The sequence below is a fragment of the Marmota flaviventris genome, chromosome X (assembly GCF_047511675.1).
Source record: "Marmota flaviventris isolate mMarFla1 chromosome X, mMarFla1.hap1, whole genome shotgun sequence".
NCBI lineage: Eukaryota > Metazoa > Chordata > Mammalia > Rodentia > Sciuridae > Marmota > Marmota flaviventris.
The window spans coordinates 92722081-92745492 of NC_092518.1; the positions used below are offsets into that span (position 1 = coordinate 92722081).

At 41.1% G+C, this 23412-nt stretch overlaps 1 protein-coding gene across 1 annotated transcript in view; it reads right to left on the reverse strand.

Annotated features, from left to right (window-relative positions):
- The window catches only part of Col4a6 (collagen type IV alpha 6 chain), a 73751-nt gene extending 51138 nt beyond the window's left edge, over nucleotides 1-22613 (reverse strand). The window contains exons 1-7 of the mRNA XM_071606082.1: nucleotides 22566-22613; nucleotides 22046-22180; nucleotides 20467-20511; nucleotides 15549-15665; nucleotides 13187-13255; nucleotides 11494-11529; nucleotides 467-529 (exon numbers count right to left, since the gene is read on the reverse strand). Coding sequence (XP_071462183.1) covers nucleotides 467-529; nucleotides 11494-11529; nucleotides 13187-13255; nucleotides 15549-15665; nucleotides 20467-20511; nucleotides 22046-22180; nucleotides 22566-22613 — 513 coding nt within the window. The remainder of the gene's footprint in view (nucleotides 1-466; nucleotides 530-11493; nucleotides 11530-13186; nucleotides 13256-15548; nucleotides 15666-20466; nucleotides 20512-22045; nucleotides 22181-22565) is intronic.
- Between the last annotated feature and the right edge of the window lie 799 nt (nucleotides 22614-23412).

Below are 23412 nucleotides of genomic sequence, written 5' to 3' on the forward strand. Positions count from 1 at the left end.
GATGTACTGCACATATACCAGTGATACACATATTTGATACCAGAAAAATAGGTAGGTGGGTAGAGCCATCCAACATTCAATGCTGAGAAGAATTTTGAAGCTTTGTGTTCAGGGTATGTGACAGAAGTGGTGGTGGTATGATTGATTAGCAATGTCTGTCTTGGGTAAGGGAGCAGAAGATAGCAGAAGATATGCCATGTTTCTGCCATCCCTGGGCTATACTTTGAGTTGAGCTGAACTAGGAGGCTTTGGAGTTATAGATTGGATGGTAAGAAAGACTCTGACAAATAAAGATAACCAATAGCTCCTAGCAAGACCATGTTTCATATTAATCCTCCAGGAAGGGAAGTTACCCTTCTCTACTAAGACGGCCTAGATTACATAGGCTTACATTTAATCTGTAGCAAGGTAAAGAAAACAGTCATGCCAATATTGTGATCACATACGAGATTTAAGTTGGTCTTACTTGTAATCCTGGTGGTCCTATGGATCCTGAATCTCCAGGAGATCCAGGTGGTCCACGTGGGCCCTAGAGTAGTAAAGTTTTACCATGGTCAAAAACAAGACAGTTTTCCAAGAAAAATAAAAACATCTATGTGCACAAAATTAATAAAGAATGTTTACAGCAACTTTATTCATAATAGTAAAAAAATGGAACTATCCCAGGTATCCATTGACACAAGGACTGGTAAATGAACTATAATACATCCATACAGTGAAATAAATACTCAACAATAAAAAGCAACAATCTACTGATATATAAAAAGTGTGGATGACTCTAAAAAGAACTGTACTAAATGAGAGAAGCAAGACTCAAAAGGCTATACTTTACAATATTTCTTATATATGAAGTTCTAGAGCAGACAGAAATTAATCTATGATGGAAAAAACCATAATGGTGGTTCACTTTGGGGTAGGGGCAAAGATTTACCGGCAGGAGGCAGAAGGGAATTTTCGAGGTGATGTTCATGTTATATTCCTTAATAGAGGATTGGATTACACAGTAGTATGCATTTGTGAAAACTAATGTACATTGTTGCAAATGTACATTCAAAAATCTGTGAATTTTACTGTATGCAAATTTTATATAAAAGAATATCCTGCAAACAAACAGTGAAGTTTAATGATAATATGCTATAATATTTAGGAGTAAGTGTTCCCATTGTAAGTTTACTTTGCAGTGCATCAAGAGTAGGGTGAATTGATAGAAGGATGGATAGATGGATAGATGAGGGATAAATCAAGTATAATAAAATATTGATGGTATATGTTTTCCATTCAATTTTACTCTATATTTTAATTTTCTTACTGAAATGCTATAAAAAGAAAAAAAACTAAAAAGAAAGAAAAAGCTATTTAGTGTCAGATAAAGTAAATGTCAAGACAAAGAATATTTACAGAGATTTTAAGATTATCAGAATTAAAGAGGGGGCTCTTCATAATGATAAATAAGTCATGAAGAAGACAATATTAGATGTATCTATATAACAGCAGAGCTTCAAACTATGTGAAGCCCAAACTGACAGAACTACAAGGAGAAGTAGGCAAATCCACAATTACAGTGGGAGATTTTAACATCTCTCCCTCATTAATTAATAGAACTTAAAAAATGAGGACATTAAAGATCCAAACAACATTGTCAACTACCTTGATCTAATGGATACTGTTTATATCATTATACTCAACAACAACTGAATACATGTTCTCTTCACATGCATATATGGAACATTCACCAAGATAGATCATATGTGGGGCCATAAACCAAACCTCAGCAAGTTTAAAAGGATTGGAATCACACAGAGCATGCCCTCTTAACTGCAATGAAATCAAACTAAAAATCATTAAAAAGATATTTAGGAAGTTGTCAAATACTTGGGAATGAAACAACACACTTAAATACTCCATGGGTCAAAGAAAAAGTCAGAAGGGAAATTAGAAAATGTTTAGAACTGAACACCAATTCTAAAGGCAAGGCAGAGAAATCAAGCAAAAGATTGGAGAAATGTAAGGCCTGGTTCCACTGGGAACCTTGTAAACTAATCTGCTATTATGGTATACAACATGAACATCAATCAGAAAATTTCCTCCTGTCCCTTCCCAGTAAATCTTTGCCCTCATCCCAAGGCTAAGAGAGGTCAGGACTTAGGAGGAAAAAAAAAGGAGGAATTCAAGGATAGTCCCTAAGAATGAATGACAATATAAACATTGCTTTGAAAAGAACAGCCTGTTTTCTCTTTACTGATCACAAATCTCTGGTTTAGTCATTAAACATCCTATCCTCAAATTTAAGCACTTTCTATATGATGACTGGGTAAATAGACACTGTACTTTTTTGGACAGGGAACAAATCCCTAAGAGAAGGTATGCAGCAAAAACAGTGTATGTTATTTTACAAACTTAATGATCACACCATTTCAACCTACTTTGTGTAGCTCCAGGGGACCTATATGCCCTTGGCCCTTACTCATCTTTGTTTTTGTGTAGGCTTGCATACCTCTTGTTTCTTGCCTAAAGCCTCCTCCCACTGCCTGCAAGTCTAAACACCATCCATACTTGTCAGAAGCTACCTTCTCTCTCTAAGATACAAGTCTCCCATGATGCATCTTTAGGTGAGTAGCATCTCTTTTCTAAGTTGCTGTGGAATTCTATTTTATTTCTTTTATAACCTTTATTTTAAATTAATGTTTTAAAACAGTAAATTATCTTTCACAGCAGTGCCTCCTAGTCTGGTAATAACTGTGGAATTCTTATAACACATTCCATTAGTTTTTACATGGGGAAGGGAGGGACTGTGTCTACGTTGCCTTAGGGAACTCATAGCACTTCGCTCCTAGGAGGTATCCAATATCTGTTGAGTATTGAAAAGGGAAGGGAAGAAGGAAGGAATTTAGGAAAGATGGAAGAAAGAAGGAGCAATTCTTATGCTACTTCAAAGGAAAGTGATGGCTATGTCGAGTTCAAGGGGAAAGAAACCTCTTCTTTGTACTGGGGATTGAGCCTAGGGATACTCTATCACTGAGCTATATCCCTAGGCCCTTTTAGTTTGGAGACAGTCTCACTAAATTGCCCACACTGGCCTTGAACTTGAGATTCTCTTGCTTCAGCCTCCTGGGTTGATGGGATTACAGATGTGCACCACTGTGCCCAACAAACAAAGCTCGTTTTTAAAAATATTTTTTTTTTAGTTGTAGATGGATGCAATATCTTTATTTATTTATTTTTATGTGGTGCTGAGGATCAAACCCAGTGCCTCATGTATGCAAGGGAAGCGCTCTACCACTGAGCTACAACCCCAGCCCACAAAGCTCTTTTTAGTACAACTTAAGGCCTTTCACGAACAATTATCAGAGTCCCTAAAAAGAATTTCTCATATGGAATACCTTTTATAAATAAGTGTATTCTACTTCTTTTGTACAGCACTAAACACTTAGTAGATGCTTGCTGAATGAAAGGCAAGATACTTTTCCTAATACTTCCAGAGAAAACAGGAATCCCCACGTATCCATGGTTTCATATTTCATGCTTTAAGTTATTCCTAATCAACCAGTTTGAAAATATTAAATGGAAAAAGTATCATAGATCTTATGGTCAAATAAGCTTTACATAGTAGTCTAATGTTATATCCCAATGCCTAATCATTTATCTCACTTCATCTCACCACATAGGCATTGTATCATTTCATATCTTCGAAGAAGGGTAAACACAGTACATTAAGGTATTTTGAGAGAAAGCAAAACAAAAGGGGCTAGAGAGTACATTCAGATAACTTTTATTACCATGTATTATACTTGTTTTGTTTTATTACTAGTTATTTTTGGTAATCTCTTGCTGCATCTAAATGACAAATTAAACTTTTTTTTTTTTTTATTTTTTTTTAATTTTTATTGTGGGTTGTTCAAAACATTACAAATTTCTTGACATATCATATTCCACACTTTGATTCAAGTGGGTTATGAACTCCCACCTTCACCCCATACACAGATTGCAGAATCACATCAGTTACACATCCATTGATTTACAAATTGCCATACTAGTGTCTGTTGTGCTCCGCTGCCTTTCCCATCCTCCACCCTCCCCCCTCCCCACCTCTCCCCTCCCCTCCCCTCCTCTCTCTCTACCTCCTCCACTGTATAACCCTGAGGGTCTCCTTCCATTACCATGCAATTTCCCTTCTCTCCCTTTCCCTCCCACCTCTCATCCCTGTTAAATGTTAATCTTCTTCTCCTGTTCTTCGTCCCTACACTGTTCTTAGTTACTCTCCTTATATCAAAGAAGACATTTGGCATTTGTTTTTTAGGGATTGGCTAGCTTCACTTAGAATAATCTGCTCTAATGCCATCCATTTCCCTGTAAATTCTATGATTTTGTCATTTTTTAATGCAGAGTAATACTCCATTGTGTATAAATGCCACATTTTTTTTATCCATTCGTCTATTGAAGGGCATCTAGGTTGGTTCCACAGTCTTGCTATTGTGAACTGTGCTGCTATGAACATCGATGTAGCAGTGTCCCTGTAGCATGCTCTTTTTAGGTCTTTAGGGAATAGACCAAGAAGGGGAATAGCTGGGTCAAATGGTGGCTCCATTCCCAGCTTTCCAAGAAATCTCCATACTGCTTTCCAAATTGGCTGCACCAATCTGCAGTCCCACCAGCAATGTACAAGTGTACCCTTTTCCCCACATCCTCGCCAGCACTTGTTGTTGTTTGACTTCCTAATGGCTGCCAATCTTACTGGAGTGAGATGGTATCTTAGGGTGGTTTTGATTTGCATTTCTCTGACAGCTAGAGATGTTGAGCATTTTTTCATGTACTTGTTGATTGACTGTATGTCCTCCTCTGAGAAGTGTCTGTTCAGGTCCTTGGCCCATTTGTTGATTGGGTTGTTTGTTTTCTTATTGTCTAATTTTTTGAGTTCTTTGTATACTCTGGATATTAGGGCTCTATCTGAAGTGTGAGGAGTAAAGATTTGTTCCCAGGGTGTAGGCTCCCTATTTACCTCTCTTATTGTTTCTTTTGCTGAGAAAAAACTTTTTAGTTTGAGTAAGTCCCATTTGTTGATTCTAGTTATTAACTTTTGTGCTATGGGTGTCCTATTGAGGAATTTGGAGCCCGACCCCACAGTATGTAGATCGTAGCCAACTTTTTCTTCTATCAGATGGCGTGTCTCTGATTTGATATCAAGCTCCTTGATCCATTTTGAATTCACTTTTGTGCATGGCGAGAGAAAGGGATTCAGTTTCATTTTGTTGCATATGGATTTCCAGTTTTCCCAGCACCATTTGTTGAAGATGCTATCCTTCCTCCATTGCATGCTTTTAGACCCTTTATCAAATATAAGATAGTTGTAGTTTTGTGGATTGGTTTCTGTGTCCTCTATTCTGTACCATTGGTCCACCCGCCTGTTTTGGTACCAGTACCATGCTGTTTTTGTTACTATTGCTCTGTAGTATAGTTTGAAGTCTGGTATCGCTATACCGCCTGATTCACACTTCCTGCTTAGCATTGTTTTTGCTATTCTGGGTCTTTTATTATTCCATATGAATTTCATGATTGCTTTCTCTATTTCTACAAGAAATGCCATTGGGATTTTGATTGGCATTGCATTAAACCTATAGAGAACTTTTGGTAATATCGCCATTTTGATGATGTTAGTTCTGCCTATCCATGAACAGGGTATATTTTTCCATCTTCTAAGATCTTCTTCTATTTCTCTCTTTAGGGTTCTGTAGTTTTCATTGTATAAGTCTTTCACCTCTTTTGTTAGGTTGATTCCCAAGTATTTTATTTTTTTTGAAGATATTTTGAATGGAGTGGTTGTCCTCATTTCCATTTCAGAGGATTTTTCGCTGATATACAGGAATGCCTTTGATTTATGCGTGTTGATTTTATATCCTGCCACTTTGCTGAATTCATTTATTAGCTCTAATAGTTTCTTTGTAGAGCCTTTTGGGTCTGCTAGGTATAGAATCATATCATCTGCAAATAGTGATAATTTAAGTTCTTCTTTTCCTATTTTTATGCCTTTAATTTCTTTCGTCTGTCTAATTGCTCTGGCCAGTGTTTCGAGAACTATGTTGAACAGAAGTGGAGAGAGAGGGCATCCCTGTCTAGTTCCAGATTTTAGAGGGAATGCCTTCAGTTTTTCTCCATTCAGAATGATGCTAGCCTGAGGCTTAGCATAGATTGCTTTTACAATATTGAGGTATGTTCCTGTTATCCCTAGTTTTTCTAGAGTTTTGAACATAAAGGGATGCTGTACTTTGTCAAATGCTTTTTCCGCATCTATCGAGATGATCATATGGTTCTTATTTTTAAGTCTATTGATGTGGTGAATAACATTTATTGATTTCCGTATATTGAACCAGCCTTGCATCCCTGGGATGAATCCTACTTGATCATGGTGTACAATTTTTTTGATATGTTTTTGTATCCGATTCGCCAGAATTTTATTGAGGATTTTTGCATCTAGGTTCATTAGAGATATTGGTCTGTAGTTTTCTTTCTTTGAAGTGTCTTTGTCTGGTTTAGGTATCAGGGTGATGTTGGCCTCATAGAATGAATTTGGAAGTTCTCCCTCCTTTTCTATTTCCTGAAGTAGCTTGAAAAGTATTGGTATTAGTTCTTCTTTAAAGGTTTTGTAAAATTCTGCTGTATACCCATCTGGACCTGGGCTTTTCTTAGTTGGAAGTCTTTTTATGGTTTCTTCTATTTCCTCAATTGATATTGGTCTGTTTAGGTTTTCTATATCCTCCTGACTCAATCTGGGCAGATCATATGACTTAAGAAATTTATCTATGCCTTCACTATCTTCTAATTTGTTGGAGTATAAGGATTCAAAATAGTTTTTGATTATCTTCTGTATTTCTGAAGTGTCTGTTGTGATATTGCCTTTTTCATCCCGTATGCTAGTAATTTGAGTTCTCTCTCTTCTTCTCTTCGCTAGCATCGCTAAGGGTCTGTCGATTTTGTTTATTTTTTCAAAGAACCAACTTTTAGTTTTGTCAATTTTTTCAATTGTTTCTTTTGTTTCGATTTCATTAATTTCAGCTCTGATTTTAATTATTTCTTGCCTTCTACTTCTTTTGCTGTTGTTTTGCTCTTCTTTTTCAAGGATTTTGAGATGAAGTATGAGATCATTTATTTGTTGGTTTTTTCTTTTTTTAAGGAATGAACTCCAAGCAATGAATTTTCCTCTTAGAACTGCTTTCAATGTGTCCCATAGATTCCGATATGTTGTGTCTGTGTTTTCATTTATCTCTAAGAATTTTTTAATTTCCTTCTTGATGTCTTCTATAACCCATTGATCATTCAGTAACCTATTGTTCATTCTCCAAGTGATGTATGCTTTTTCCTTCCTTCTTTTATCGTTGATTTTCAGTTTCATTCCATTATGATCAGATAAGATGCATGGTATTATCTCTACTCCTTTATATTGTCTAAGAGTTGCCCTGTGACATAATATATGATCTATTTTTGAGAAGGATCCATGTGCTGCTGAGAAAAAAGTGTAACTGCTTGATGTTGGGTGGTATATTCTATATATGTCAATTAGGTCTAGGTTATTCATTGTGTTATTGAGTTCTATAGTTTCCTTATTCAACTTTTGTTTGGAAGATCTGTCCAGTGGCGAGAGAGGTGTGTTGAAGTCTCCCATGATTATGGTATGGTGATCTATTAGACTCTTGAACTTGAGAAGAGTTTGTTTGACGAACATAGCTGCACCATTGTTTGGGGCATAAATATTTATGATTGTTATGTCTTGTTGTTGTATGGTTCCCTTAAGCAGTATGTAGTGTCCCTCTTTATCTCTTTTGATTAACTTTGGCTTAAAATCTATTTTATTTGATATGAGTATGGACACTCCTGCTTGTTTCCGAAGTCCATATGAGTGATATGATTTTTCCCAACCTTTCACCTTCAGCCTATGTATGTCTTTTCCTATCAAATGCGTCTCCTGTAGGCAGCATATTGTTGGGTCTTGTTTTGTGATCCATTCTACTAGCCTGTGTCTCTTAATTGGTGAGTTTAAGCCATTAACATTTAGGGTTATTATTGAGATATGGGTTGTTCTTCCAGCCATATTTGTTTATTTCTGTTACTAAACATGGTTTGTTTTCCTCTTTGATTATTCCCCCCCCTTTACTGTCCTACCTCCCACTGTTGGTTTTCATTGTTATTTTCCATTTCCTCTTCCTGTAATGCTTTGGCGAGGATGTTTTGAAGAGATGGTTTTCTAGCTGCGAATTCTTTAAACTTTTGTTTATCGTGGAAGGTTTTAATTTCATCCTCCATCCTGAAGCTTAATTTCGCTGGATACACAATTCTTGGTTGGAACCCATTTTCTTTCAGTGTTTGAAATATGTTATTCCAGGATCTTCTAGCTTTCAGAGTCTGTGTTGACAGATCAGCTGTTATCCTGATTGGCTTACCCCTAAATGTAATCTGCTTCCTTTCTCTTGTAGCTTTTAAAATTCTCTCCTTATTCTGTATGTTGGGCATCTTCATTATGATGTGTCTAGGTGTGGATCTCTTATGATTTTGCACATTCGGCGTCCTGTAGGCTTCTAGGATTTGGGGTTCTGTCTCATTCTTCAAGTCTGGGAAGTTTTCTTGTATTATTTCATTGAATAGACTTCTCATTCCTTTGGTTTGGAGCTCTGTACCTTCCTGTATCCCAATGACTCTTAAGTTTGGTCTCTTAATGTTATCCCATATTTCTTGGATGTTCTGCTCATGGTTTCTTAACAGTCTTGCTGAGCTGTCTATGTTCTTTTCCAGTTGAAATACTTTGTCTTCATTGTCTGATGTTCTATCTTCTAAGTGTTCTACTCTGCTGGTAGTATTCTCCATTGAGTTTTTAAGTTGGTTTATTGCTTCCTGCATTTCTAGGATTTCTGTTTGTTTGTTTTTTATAACCTCTATCTCCCTGTATAGTTGATACTTTGCTTCCTGGATTTGTTTGCGTAATTCGTTGTCGAAGTGATCTTTCATTGTCTGATTTTGCTGTTTAATGTCTTCCTTGATACTCCAGATCATCTGAAGCATGTATATCCTGAATTCTTTATCTGACATTCCATCTGCTGCAGCTGTTACCTCTTCTAAAGTTGCGTTGACCTGCATTGCTTGTGGTCCTTTCTTTCCTTGTCTTTTCATACTGCTTGTGTATCTTTCCTGCAGGTGCGGGCGGCGGCTGTGCTCTCTCCTTATTCCAATTGGGGTGTCGTGGCTACCACGCCGGCAGGTCACTGGGCCTGTTCTGGGAGCTGGCGGCGGCTCTGTTCTGCCCCTACTCCAATTGGGGTGACGAGTGTACCACGCTGGCAGGCCACCGGGCCTGATCCGCCGGTCGGTTGCAGGTTTGCCTACCCTGCAGGCGCGGGCGGCGGCTCTACTCTGCCCCTACTGCAAATGGGGTGACGTGTCTGTCGTACCGGCAGGCCACTGGGCCTGTCCCGCTGGTCGGTCGCAGATCTGCCCACCTTTCGGGCACGGGTAGAGGCTCTGCTCTGCCCCTACTCCAATTAGGGTGTCATGGCTACCCCGCCTGCAGGACGCTGGGCCTGTTCCTGGCACGGGCAGCGACTCTGCTCTGCCACTACTCCAATTAGGGTGGTGTTTGTACCACGCCGGCAGGCTCCTGGGCCTGATCCGCCGGTCTGTTGTAGGTCTGCCTACCTTGGAGGCGCGGGCGGCGGATCTGCCCTGCCCCTCCTACCACGCCTGCGGACCCCTGGGCCTGATCTGCAGGTTGATCACTGGTCTGCTCACCCTGCGGGCACGGGTGGCAGTTCCGCTCCGCCCCCACTCCAATTGGGGTCACGTGACCACCACACCGGCAGGGCCTGATCCGGGCGTGGGAGAAGGATCTGCTCTGCCCCTACTCCAGTTGGGGTGACGTGTGTACCACACTGGCAGGCCACTGGGCCTGACCCGCCAGGCTGACACAGGTCTGTTTACCTTGCAAGCGCGAACTGTGGCTCTGCCCTGCCCCTCCTACCACGCCCATGTACCACTGGGTCGCGGGTCTGCCCACCTTGCGGTTGCGGCTGGCGGCTCCGCTCCGCCCCCTCTCCAATTGGGGTCACGCGGTCACTACGCTGGCGAGCCGCTGGGCCTGCTCCGGGCGCTGGCGGCGGCCTGGCTCCTTCCCTCTGGCTCAACGACAAATTGAGGAGACTCGGGTGACTGTGCCTCACCCCCTCTACCAGGAGACCAACTGCTTATGTCACCACTGGTATTGATGAAGTTCCCTCCTCCGCCGCTTTCTGCAGACGTCAGATCTCTGCCATGTTGGCATCCTATGCGAATGGCAGCATTTCGTTCCCCTTGCCGGGCAACCAAAGCACCGGGTGAGTCCTGACCGGCCCTCAGCAGGACCCGGACCGAGAAGCAGTTTCCGCGGGCTCCTAGCCCCGGGCCAGGGAAGTTCCGGGAGCCGGAACTCGGCCACTCCGTGCTCGGTGTAAGCTCCTATAAATGTAAGCTCCAAGAAGCAGTCCCCGCGGGCTCAGTTCCGGGAGCCGGAACTCGGCCGCCCTGCGCTCGGTATTCACTCTGATAAGATCAGGTTCTAAGAAGCACCCAGGCGCTGAGCCCTAGCAATCTGTCTGCAAGCCGCAGGCGAATTGCAGCCTGAAATTACCTGTTCTATGGCTGAATGAGCTGCGGTCAGTCAAAAATAGGGGTGGTGACGTCAGTTTACCAACATGGTGGCTGCTGGCCTCCTCTGTGGTCTGACCGGTGTGGAGAACCGAGATGGACCGCTTCCTTCCCCCGTCTCGAACCCAGAATTCAGCCCTGAGTACGGTGCTTGCGCGGCTGGCAGAAACTGCAGCGCTGTAACCCTGCGTCTCTATCCCAGACTTTAGCCGCGGGGCTGTTTGCTGAATAAGCAGTGTTACCCTCCGTGCGACAAACCTCTCGCGTTTGAGTCCCCGTAGCCGATCCTCGTGCGGTGGAAATCCTTCCTCCAGGTTCCGGAGCACCCCACTATTGCTGGAAATTCCTAACAAAATATCCTTTAGCCGTCCTGACTTGTCATACTCCCACACAGTGAAGCAGCACACGGGGACAATGCACTCCCCTCGCCGCCATCTTCCTTCTGACAAATTAAACTTTATCGTATGTCTGTATGTATAAGAAAAAACATAGTATATATACAGGGTTTGATATTATCCATGGTTTCAGGCATACATTGGCAGTTTTCTAACATATCTCCCACAAATAAAGGTGGGCTACATAGGTTACTGACCTAAAGTCTGAAAGCCTGTCTGTTGTGAAACTTGAGGTAGACAGTTCATCTTCTTGGTACCTTCTCATCAGAGAAATGGGAATTGTATGACCTGTTCTATCTCAACTCTATAGATTGCCTTAAGAATCACTATGAAGACCTTCAAACACCATACAAAACAACAACAACAACAACAACAACAAAAACACCACCTGTGACTGTCGACTAAACACTGAGAGCTCAATACATAAATAACAACTTACAGGGATTCCATCCAGTCCAGGTAGTCCAGGATCCCCCTGAGAAACAGACAAAGGCGGGACACTGAAGAGATTAATCAATCAGGCCTGCAGTATTTTAGACAACTAACCTAAGATTCATGGAGATAAAATGCATTACAGAAAACCTGGGCCTCCTCTGCCAACATTTCATGTTTTAAATATTGCATGAATTGGATATATTCAACCATTTGCTTTTTTCCTATGAAAAATCTGGACTCTTGAAGACAAATATTATAGCCTTGGCTGAACAGGATTTCATATTTTACTTGGATTAATTAATTTTCACCTTTGCTAGGAACTTATCAATTAGAAACTGCTTCTGCGGGCTGCTGATTTTCCTGCTCTTTTTAGAGGAAGGCAAAGCTACCTTCCCGTGTGCCTTCATCCCCAGAGAATCTGTGCCCATATGTATACAATGCAAATCAGACATTTCAAGGGAAAATCAACAGAGCATACAGTCTCTGATTACGTTTTAATTACTTTGCAGCATCTTAAGCCACTGTATGAATCTGTAATATAATCATCTTGTGGAAACTGCTGTGTTCCACTGGATCTAGGGTCTCTTTGATTTTGGGCAAAACCGTTTAATCAATGTTTGCTAAGACAATGGCTATATTTTGACACTTACTAGTCTTACCCCACTTGGCTTGCAGTCAAAAATCAGCTCTCTGTAGCATGGAAATAGCACTGCCTGGGGTTAAGCTCTTTGGTTAACTGGCTGTGTGGCTTTGAGCAAGTTACAAAGCCTCAGTACACCTCAGTTTTTCTATATGTCAAATGAACAATATAAAATCTGATAATGGCAAGGTCCTTCCCAATTCTAACATTGCATTTTCTGTTTATGGCACCTATACTTAACAGCCCAAACCCTGGATCATCTCTAGTTCTCCAGTTACACAACCGCATCTCTGTCTTCCAGAGCAGTTTCCAGTGTCCCCTGCTGTGTACATTAATGGAAGTCAGAAAAGTGCCACTGAGTAGCTGAGTGAGCTTGGAGCATCTTCCCCTCAGATGTTGGGACCTTAGATTCTCATCTGCTATCAGGGCAATGATGGGTTCCTACTCTGCAAAGAAAAAGGGTCAATCCTTTGGAAGAAGGGTTTATGAGACTCCACAAGGATATCAGGCAGCATATACTAAGAGTACAGTCACAAGAAAAAAGAAGGTTTTTGACAAGAGATGAAAGTTTCCATCTAGCTTCAGAGCTGATGAGCATGTTTTTGCATATATGGAGTGCCCAGCTAGGGTGATAGGATGGTATGCAGAGGCAGTGAAGGCCAGGCCAGGATCCTGGGCTGGTGGCCACACTGAGGCGGACAGACATATATGAATTAAAGCTAAGATATACACATGTCAAGGATTCTAGGATATTCCAAAGATATCTGCCTCTAGAAAACGTCTTGGCTTATCAAAGAAAATTATACCCATGCAAACTGTTGTGTCTCTTATTTTTGGTCTAGATCCTACAAGGCAGATCTCTTTGGCAGTATAGTTGCAAACATTTCTGTCAGTGTTTGCACCACAAAAGCTCCAGATCCTTTTAAATCCAGCTTGGTCTGTTCCTTAAATAGAGACACAGATGCTAGTTGTAGAAATATTTTTTATTGGAAGTGGGGCCTAATCCTGGGGAGCCCATCTTACAACCTACTCAGCTGGCTGCCCTAGAGACTCTTACCTTCATTCCTGCGAAACTCCCTGGAGAAGGAATAGGTTCCCCTTTTGAGCCTTTCTGACCAGGGAGCCCCTGAATAAAATAATAAGAGAAACTTGTGAAGAAACACATGCATGCATAGTTTTGTTTATAGTATGATCTGATCAGATGGAGGATGGAACTATGAGAGCCTGAAATTATTTGGCTTACTCTATGACAGAACTGGCTGTACTAAGGGGCAAAGCACGACCCCTTAATAGTTGCTAGTGTCTCAAGGTTAGATGTCCATTCCTCCATTCCCAAAGTCAAAGGTATGTTAAAGGATATGGATTAGACAGAAGAAAACTTAACATTTATTCATACCATTGATCTGAACAAACACATAATCCATAAGCCTAGAGTTCACTATTCTACCCCCAACAGGTATAAGACACTGACAGAGCCTAGGACAAAGGTCATCAGTTTTTATATAAAGAGCCAGATATTAATTTAGGGTTTATGGGTCACATCTGGAATCTGCCCCATATTTTTCTTGTTCTTTCTTTTAAAATATCTTTCAAATGTAAAAACAGGCTATAGGTCAAGTGCCATTGTGCACCAGTTGTAGGCCTCTGGTCTAAAAGATACCTATAAAACCATTGTCATCCTCTGCTTCTACCACTCAACTTCCACCTCAACACCTGTGTAAGGGGCTGATGCGTCGTGCTGTTAACATGGAAAACAGCTCAAAGTACCCAATCCCAATCTTTGAACCAGATTTATTTTTTGCTGTCTCAGTGGCAAATGCTGGCTAATATCTTCTAAAGTTTGTCCTCCTGGGGAAAATCAATGTCCTTACATCTAAGGGGAAATCAGGATTAGTACTGGGGGAAGGGCTAAGCTTTGGGGACTGAAGTGTTGACTGAATGATGGATTCTTTGAGTGAAGGGACCATTGGTATTATAAAAGAACAACATGGTCCCAGAAGCATAAACCAGTTTCTTTCCTAACACTGCCTGTTTCCCCTTATTCTTGTGGTCACTATTCTTTTCAAAGACGCTTCAAAGAAGCTGGTTGAATAGAGATTCCCGGGTATTCAGCAGGGGGTAAGGTTCAGCTTAGTAAAATACATTCCCAAATTCCTATTTAGGCTTAAGGTAAGGTTTAGGGACAGGATTAAGTTTCTACCCATGTCCTGTGTTCATCAGGGGATGTTTTATTACCTCAGGATCTCTATTCTCTTTGGGGGCAGAATTCCCTTTCCTTTATCACCACAGAAGTATTCTTTTCCTCTCCCCTGTTGCCATGGCAATGTTTGGAGGCCTTTGTGATGCACACAGATTATTCCATGTTAGGAATATATCTTTTCCTACAGCCTCCCCCTTCAGCTATACATTGGTTTGGTCCTTAGATGTCAAGGTCCTTTACGGCAATCTGGGGTTTGTGATTTGTCTGTTTGTCTGTCTCACTTTCTCACAGGTACACCCACAACCTGGTTACTGAAGGCAATGGTGATGCTATTCTAGTGAATGCCAATTAATTCTTGTAGCTATGAAGCTATTTAATGGATACACTGGTTTCTAGTTAAAAGTCTCACATAAGAACCCTTATTAATTTAAATGTTTTTCAAGTGAGGTTAAAAATTAGGCTTGAAATGTGTTATTTTCTCTTTTCAGCCACTTTAAAATAAACCAGCCTTGCAAAGATATGATATACACTAGAGATTCTTTAGATCCAAATATCTGAGCCCTATCTGGAGGAATATAATTAAGTAAAACTGGTGAGACTGGAGTCTAATAAATATCAACCCCACAATCAAGGGTAATGATGTGGGGTGGGGACTAGCTTTTTTCAACCTCAGCACCAATGACACATTGGACCAAAGGATTCCTTGATTTGGGCAGGGGGTGCTATTCTGAGCCCTCAGTTGAGACATGGAAAGATATCAATAACAATTGCCAAATATCCCCCGAGGGGCAAAATCACCCTGGTTAAGTACCATTGGTATATATCAAGCTTGCCAAGCCTCTGGGATCCTGTTAATGCTTCTAGATCATATGTAAACCTTCCAAGCATTTCCCAGTATCCACTGATGTGGGAACATGTCAGATAGCCCAAGTGTATATTTTGCTCTGAAATGTACTATAACCTTTTAACAATCTTGCCGATTCCAAAAGCAATATTTAAAGAGCAATGTGAAGTAGTGTGGCCTGTGTACACCCCCTGCAACTGGTATTCTTTAGACTTCTATTGCTGTTGTGTTGCCAACACAGATTCCAGCTTTGGACAAGGGACTGCAGTGACTGCCCCAAAGAAGCTTAATGAGGTTGCCAGATGAGCAGAAAAAGAGCATATTTGGAGGCAAGCAATGCCAATTAAATTGAAGTGCAAAGATCTGGCAGCATACAGGTGGTCCAAGAATCCCAGGATAGCCATCAGGGCCTGGAAATCCAACAGCTCCTCTAGTTCCATTACAGCCATCTAGGCCAGGTGGACCTCTGGGACCTGGCTGTCCAGGGTGGCCCTGTTCAAATAGAAAAGAAAGGATTATGTCAGCAACAGGATTGTCAATTAATCCAAAATGCTCTACAGTGAGAAAAGTCAAGAATCCTGCTAAACTCTTGGCTCCTTGTCTACTTGCTTAACCCCACCACATATGTTCTCATATCTTTCTTTTAGACTCAAGTACATGTGTCTAATCGCAGCTCAAAGATACCTCTTCTTAAAGGATCAATAGTTTAATAGGATTCAAGCTGAAACTAAAGGGATCAAGCACAAACAGATGGAATATATAAGGTTCGATAAGTTCACATTCCCTGGGTACAAAGATGTACTAAAGTGGAGCTTAGCAGTCTGGCAACTGAACTGCTCCCAACAGGGAATCATGCCAGGCTGTGGGAATCCTTTGACCAGACAGATCCTGGGAAGCCTGGCATGATTTCTCTATTCGAAGCTCTGCATGGGAACTGATGCTGGACTTTGGTCTACAAAGCAGCAGCAGTTTCCACAGTGCCTCCTCTCCTGAAATCTGCTTGGCCCAAAATAAGCAAATCCTCCAAGAACCACACTTTCAATTTCATTTAATCAAAATCCCATTTCAGGTTACTGCCTCATTTAGGGAGCTGTATCTTCTCTTCAGGAAGAGATTCTGGGAGTCTTCACTGGGAGACTCAGGATATAGACTGGAGCAAGAGGAGACAGAGCACAGACTATTTATTTCCCTCATGCCCTTGTTCACTGGCTATATTTCTGGCACTAGCCACATTTCTCTAAATTCTTAGGTCCTCTTGGGCAACAGCTATTTCATGGTTCCAGGTCTCATTGGGTTCCAGTACTACAATTCCATTTTTCCTCTTTGGGTCTATGTTGTTAATAGCTTTGAGTTAGTTCATTTGCCATCTATTGTTTATCTTAATTCCTCCCACATCCTTTAAGTATACTCTTTATTCAATCTACTCAGTTAAATTCTTGGGTATACTGCTACTTCTTGCTGAGGTGACCAGTAATGACCACTGTAAACTGTCCCAGTGGAACTTCCTAGGGGTTATCTCTCAGCGGGGTAACAAGAATAAGTTAAGGCAAGACAACAGGCTGGTGCAGGAGTCTTCCTTATTCCTGAGATTTTTTATTCTGTTTAACAACAAATCCTTTCCCTTTGCCTGGATTTTCACTCTTTGGTATCTTCATTTTTTACTTGGGCTCATTCCTTTGATAGTTTTGTCACCTAAATTCCTGATATCTCTTACCTGCAGGATTCTAAGGTTATCTGTTCACTCTTTTTTACATTAGTGGAATTCTCGAGAATTGAAATCTGATCTCAAACTCAGACTTTCCAGCCCTTTCTCATCCAGCTAATACTATGGGATGGTAGACAATACACATTTTGGGCCATTCAGAATTGTGCTCTAATGTTAGCTTTGCCTCTTTCCAGCTGAATAAAGCTTCAGTTCCTTCATCTGTACTGTGGAGGTGAATAACACCTACTTTATAGGGTTGCTGTCAAATTTAAGAATGAATAATGCCTACCCCATTGCATTCTGGTAAAAATCAAGTGGGATTAGATTTACTAAGTAGGAGTTCAATAAATGGTAAGTTTTCTCCCAGATAAGTCAGCAAGGGTAAGCACAAGGCCAAGTTCAACCTTCCTCTTGATTTTCAGGGCCACAGAATTTCCGGCACTTTGCTGTTTCTGGTTATGAGTGATGACTTTACATATGTGTGTGCCAGTTTTCTAAGAGAGTGAGTGTAGCTTTTTGAGGAAGGAAGCCTTAGTTCAATGTAGCCCTAAGGGACTGAGTACACAGACTAGGAATACCTACTGTATTTCAGAAAAACAGTGTTCCTCAGAACTCAGTTTCAAAGTTCCCATTTAGTGAGTGGTATGTGTCCACTTTGGGGATATAAATCTAGTGTGCTCATTTATAAGCCTCTACGCAGGGCAATATTTGAGGTTGACTCCATGGGAAAAGATAAACATAAATTGCAAAGAACAACTTGAAAACCTCTGCTCCTCCCAACTTATTTGAACTGCAAGCATTTGACAAATGTACATTTGTTATTGGTACCAACAGCCCCTATTCACAGTTGAGACATCATTAAAAGCCACAGCCCCTACTATCCTCAGTCTACATTGTTCTGATGTGGAAAATCTTGATGAATGCTTGTTTGTTCATTCTCTACACTGGTTGTTGTGCTCCTTGATATAAAGACTCAGATTATCATGAAATTATTACTCACCCATTCATGTTGAAATTGTCTACATGACAACAAAGATGGAGTTTTGGGACTCAAACCAGTGACACTTAAGTTAATGATCAGCCTATATTAAGAAAGGAACCAGATCCATGCAGTAATCCAGTTTAGTAAGTTGTGTTGCAGAAGTTGATGGTTTCAGTCAAATTGCTTAATAAGTTGTTAAAAGTTGAAAAAAAATAGTCTGACTGGGCCTATGGTATCTTTGTTTTCCTCTGTCTGAGGGAGCCACGCCAGTCTGAGAATTATTGCTCAAAAAAAAAAAAAAGGCCCTCCCTAGAGGTTGGAGTCAGTCCTCTAAATCTTGTTAGATATCCAGAGGGATGTTGAACTCAACTGTAGGCCTCCAGAGCCTCTGGGAGGAGCAGAAGATTTAATCTGTGCTCTCAGGAAGCTATGAGACTATCACACAGGACAAGCAATAACTACCATTGGGCTGTATGTAATAAGAAGCTAGAGTATGTGAGGCATTGAGCAAGGCCTCCTGGGACCTTAGAGATGGAAGGAAGAGGCAAGTACTGAACAAAAGATGCTCAATACATACTTTTTAAATAGCTAGAAGAGAGGAAAAAAAATAAAGAAGAAGGATTTCATGGAGTAATGAAGCTTGAGACCTGAAGCTAAAGAATTCAAAAGTCAACAGAAAACATAGACAAGCTTTAGTCAAGGGAAGGGCCAAGGGAGTGGCAGTGAAAACTGGGAGCAGCAAACTCACTGGGGGAGTATGGACAGCTGCAACTCTTTCTCCCAAGCAATGAAGACCCAAAGAGAAGTGATCAACTCCTGCAAGCTCTAGAGCTCTTTTGATTACAAGTTGAAGGCAGAAGTGTCCAGCTGGACCTGGGGCCAGGTTCCAACTCTGATTTGGAAGTAGTGTGGGCCTCACATGATTTACTTTATTTCACCTCCCATTAAAAAGAGGACGCAGGAGGAAGGGTGTGTTAACACTTCAAGCTCCAAATCCTCCACTCATCTCTGTCAAAGCCAGGTCTATAGGATGAATGGTAGAGGCTGCTTCCAGTTTTCTAGTTTCTCTTACCCCGGTTCCAAGAAGGTACAAACTCTGACTGGAGACTTGCTAAAGTGATGATAGGAACACAGCCATAAGAAAATGCCAGGAGATGCCATGAAACGATGGCCATTCCCATCCACTTTATTTTCCCACTGGCCTACTTCTGGGCATTTTTCAGACTCTGAAGTTAAGTAGAATGCAGAAATGTGAGAGTTGACGTGTTGATATGTATAACAAATACAAGACAAGAGAACCTTCTATTCTCCAAATCCACAAATGTCTATTAGATCTTGGGAGAAAATGGACCAGATGATAATATCTCTGAGGTCATTGCCATAGCCAAATGCTTCCTTTATATCCCCACAGTATAGTCCTAGCACATAGCAGATGATCATGAAATTCTTACAGGTTAAGACAAAGAGATCTGCAATCCCTTCATTAATCCTAGATTATGTAGCATAACAAACGAAACTCTTAAGTCTAGGACTCCCAAAGCATGTTTTGATATCGATTGGAACTCCTTGAATTTGTTGGAAGGATGAAGGCAGAATCCAGGGCCCCTTCAAATGGAGGAGCTTCACTTTTTCTTTTTTGCTTGATATACTGAGCTTTCTGCACAAGATCTGGTCCTCTCTTAAAGAAGACTGAAAATCACTGCACTAGACAAACAGCCCAGGCTGGGAATTGAATAGAGAGAAAAGTGACTATGGGCAAAACCAAAATGTGGTAGCCAGTAAGTTCCAAAACACAATACAATAGGATTTTAAAGGCTGAGGAAATGTTACCATGGAATCTCCAGTGGTGGGTTAAGTGGAGATATAGGACAAAAATGGAGCAACTACAGGATTGGGTTGGATGGAATGGAGAAAGATATATCTGCAAGCTCCCAACCCACTACTTTTATGTAGCAAAGCAGTGTATGCCAAGAGTCTATGTCCAAGTGATCTTTGGAATAGTCACTTTATAAAATCTAAAGGGAAAGTCAATCTGAAATGAAGTAAGGCTGAAAAGAACAAAATACTGAGACAAAATATATCAAGATATCATTAAGGCAGGGGTTGTGGCTCAGTGGTAGAGCACTCGCCTAGCACATGCCAGTCATTGGGTTCAATCCTCACCACCACATAAAAATAAATAAATAAAATAAAGATATAAAAAAAGATACCGTTAAGGACTTTTTCTAATTTGCATATACCTTCGCAATCCTCCTATAACGAGCATGTATATGCTCTAATATGGCTCAGCCTCTGTACCTGAGAAATAGTCCCTCATCTCCAATCAAAGCTTCCCTCAACTCACAAGACCTTACCATTTGGGCTAAAATATGGATGGTTTCTTATGGATGCATATGCCCCTCTACCCCTCAGCAGTCTGACTTAGGGCTTCCTATACTTGAGTACATGGGTAACTGTGACCACTGCCCTTCCAATGTCACCACACACATCTCAATATTTGATCCTAAGCATGCTTGCATAAGACAGGATGTTGCTAAGGCCAAAGTACCCCAGCTATGAAGTAGAACCTATAGGATGATATTAAAAATGCATCTGTGGACACTTACCGGAATCCCATTGATGCCAAGAAAGCCAGGAACTCCCATGGGACCCTTAAAAAAAGGAGTAAGCAGATGAATGTAAGAGACAATCCCATTTATGGAGTGGGGCATACCGGGGATTGAACTCAGGAGCACTCGACCCCTGAGTCACATCCTCAGCCCTATTTTGTATTGTATTTAGAGACAGGGTCTCACTGAATTGTTGAGGCTGGCTTTGAACTCACGATCCTCCTGTCTCAGCCTCCCAAGCCTCTGGGATTACAGTAATGGAATTCAATTGATATCTGCTAGATTTGGTAGGTTTGTTTACGTGATTCAAATACCTAAGTTGTTAAGAAATGCTTTGTATTTCCCTCGCCACATTGTGTGGCCTTGTTCCCTACTTCAGTGCTAAGTGATCACTTGCTTTTACCTAAGGCCTTGGATGTGTCTGTGTTTTGAGATGAGTTATCATCCTTAGGCAGTATAGTGTTAAACTTTAAAATTAAGGCCGAATATCACATGCTGCTTTGACATCTGGAGAAACCCAGGAGGGCTTCAAGAAGCCTAACCATGAGTTCCCTCCCCACCTGCTCTTTCAGATAAAGTCCTATAGCCAAACCACCCTCTTTATCAAATGGACCAGGTGCAGTTTCTGCTTATCCCTGAATAGCTGCTGCAATACCCTGCTGGACCACTGAATTATTCAAACAAGTCAAATCACGTCATCCTTCAGGAACCGGGGCTCTTGATACATAAAGTCTGAGACCTCCCACAGCCTCTTAGTTCAGTCTTCCTGAGCGCAATCACTGTGTGGTCTTGCATGGTGTGCGGTGTCCTCCTCCATTGAGCTGTGAGTCTATATAAGTAATAAACTGCTATCGACCTCATCTGTCCAGTATTAGGTGTCGTGTCTTCAGCCATTTCCATTATTTTAGTATGAGAATCCCTCCCTCACCAACTGGGTTAATAGGAGGTGATTAAACTAGGCAGGGAATATAAACTGAGTTGCTAAACTCAGTTGGCCTGCCACCATGATATTATCACTCTCCTTTCTTGTAGTTTTTCCCCTCTATTTGTGGCCCAAATTGCTTCCAAACTTCCTGAGCTTTTGCCTCCCAGTCACTTTTCTGGGGTTCTTGTTCTCTAGTATCTGGCTGAATGGACTTCTGATCTGTGCCTACTTCCAACGAACATGATTTCTCACCACAGTGAGTCCACTTGTCTGGCAAATAGGTAATAATGTACTTTATAGTTTGCTTGCCCATGAGAGTCTTTCCAGAAATGGGCTGAACCATCAGCAGTATATCACCCATCTCCTCTTTTTTAAGTTTTAGTTATAGATGGACACAATAACTTTATTTTATTTATTTATTTTAATGTGTTGCTGAGGATCAAACCCAGTGCCTCCACATGCTAGGCAAGCGCTCTACCACTAAGCCAGAACCCCAGCCCCCATCTCATCTCTTATTAAAGTATGTAGCTGGACACTGAAGAAATTCACTAAGTATTATTCCCAAAATTGAGCAGAAGTGAAATTGACAATTTTTGGCCTTAATGCTTATGATCCATGCATCACAGGAAAAGCAAGCTTTGGTGATCTTACCTTATCTCCTTTTGATCCATATGGTCCCAGAGGGCCTGGGGAGCCCTTTTCCCCTTTCAATCCTGATAAACCAGTAGGGCCAGCAAAGCCTTCAGGACCTGTGGGACCTTGAAATCCAATTGGTCCAGGTCGCCCCTAAGAGATGGACAGAAGGAGTGCAATTAGTCAATACAGAACTCAACATCAACACTTTACATTTTCCCATGCACAAAGAACACTGTCACCACTTCATTAAATAATTTTGGCTTACAGATCTCTGAGGCATGCCAAAGTTCCAGACATGGATCAGAAAAAGGCTATTTTAGGGGCTGCTAAGCTTATTTGGATAGAACACATTTTATAAGCTCATTTAATAAGATTCATGTGCACCAAGATCCTTCAACTTTGTACTTCTTAGGAGATTAGTTATTCAGGCTGGATAATATTGTCTTCTTCCCAGTGAATGCCAGACCATCCATAAGATTGTCAAAATAGTGAAAGAACAGAACACCAGAGAACATTGTGGCATTTTTAAACTCACATCCAAATGGCCAGCCACAAGCTTGCAGTGAAGTTTGGAAATGGCCATGCTTAAAGAATACTGCCCCAGGGGGGCAGGGAGGGGAGAATCTAAAAACCTCTGAGTTGACCAACCTGTCAGAATTCATCTTTGGCTGATCCCAGGATCCAAATTGCTGTACCTGGCAATAGATACTTACAGGGAAAACACAACACACACACACACACACACACACACACACACACACACGTACTGTTTACTTGCTCTTCCTATTCTCCCTCCTTTCTTCTCCCCCCAATATGAACAGTGTTGAATGTGTAAAATGCAAGGAGCCTGTGAATATCTATTAAGCATCAATTATGGTAGCAAGAGAGAGCAGCCTGAGGATTTTGAATGCCCTGGTTATAAAATGTCTGTAACAATTAAGTCTGAGAGTTCAGGCTGACATTTTAAAGCAGACTGAGACTGAGAATTAACCCCAGTGGGTACAATACAGGCAGCCTGGACTATCATTTAGAACAAATCCCAGTAGGGACTGAATTTTCTTGGCAGAAAAATGAAAACCATTAGTAATGTGCATTACCTCTCAGAAAACACAACACCATATCAGGTAGAGAGCTTATTTTCATAAATGCTCCATCTCCACCTCTCGGCCTCTTTACTGACTGTCTGCAATTTCCTACAAATCTGTGACAAACTCTGGCAAAAGTCCATTAATCATGCCCTTTACTATTAATGTTCAAGGTTTATCTTTTTTACAGGGCTCCAAACAGGACAGATGCCTTATGCAGTGTCTAGAGTCACAAACTGGAGATACAAGTGGCCAACAGCTGTGCTGGTCCTTTGGAGTATAATTTTTGATGTCAAT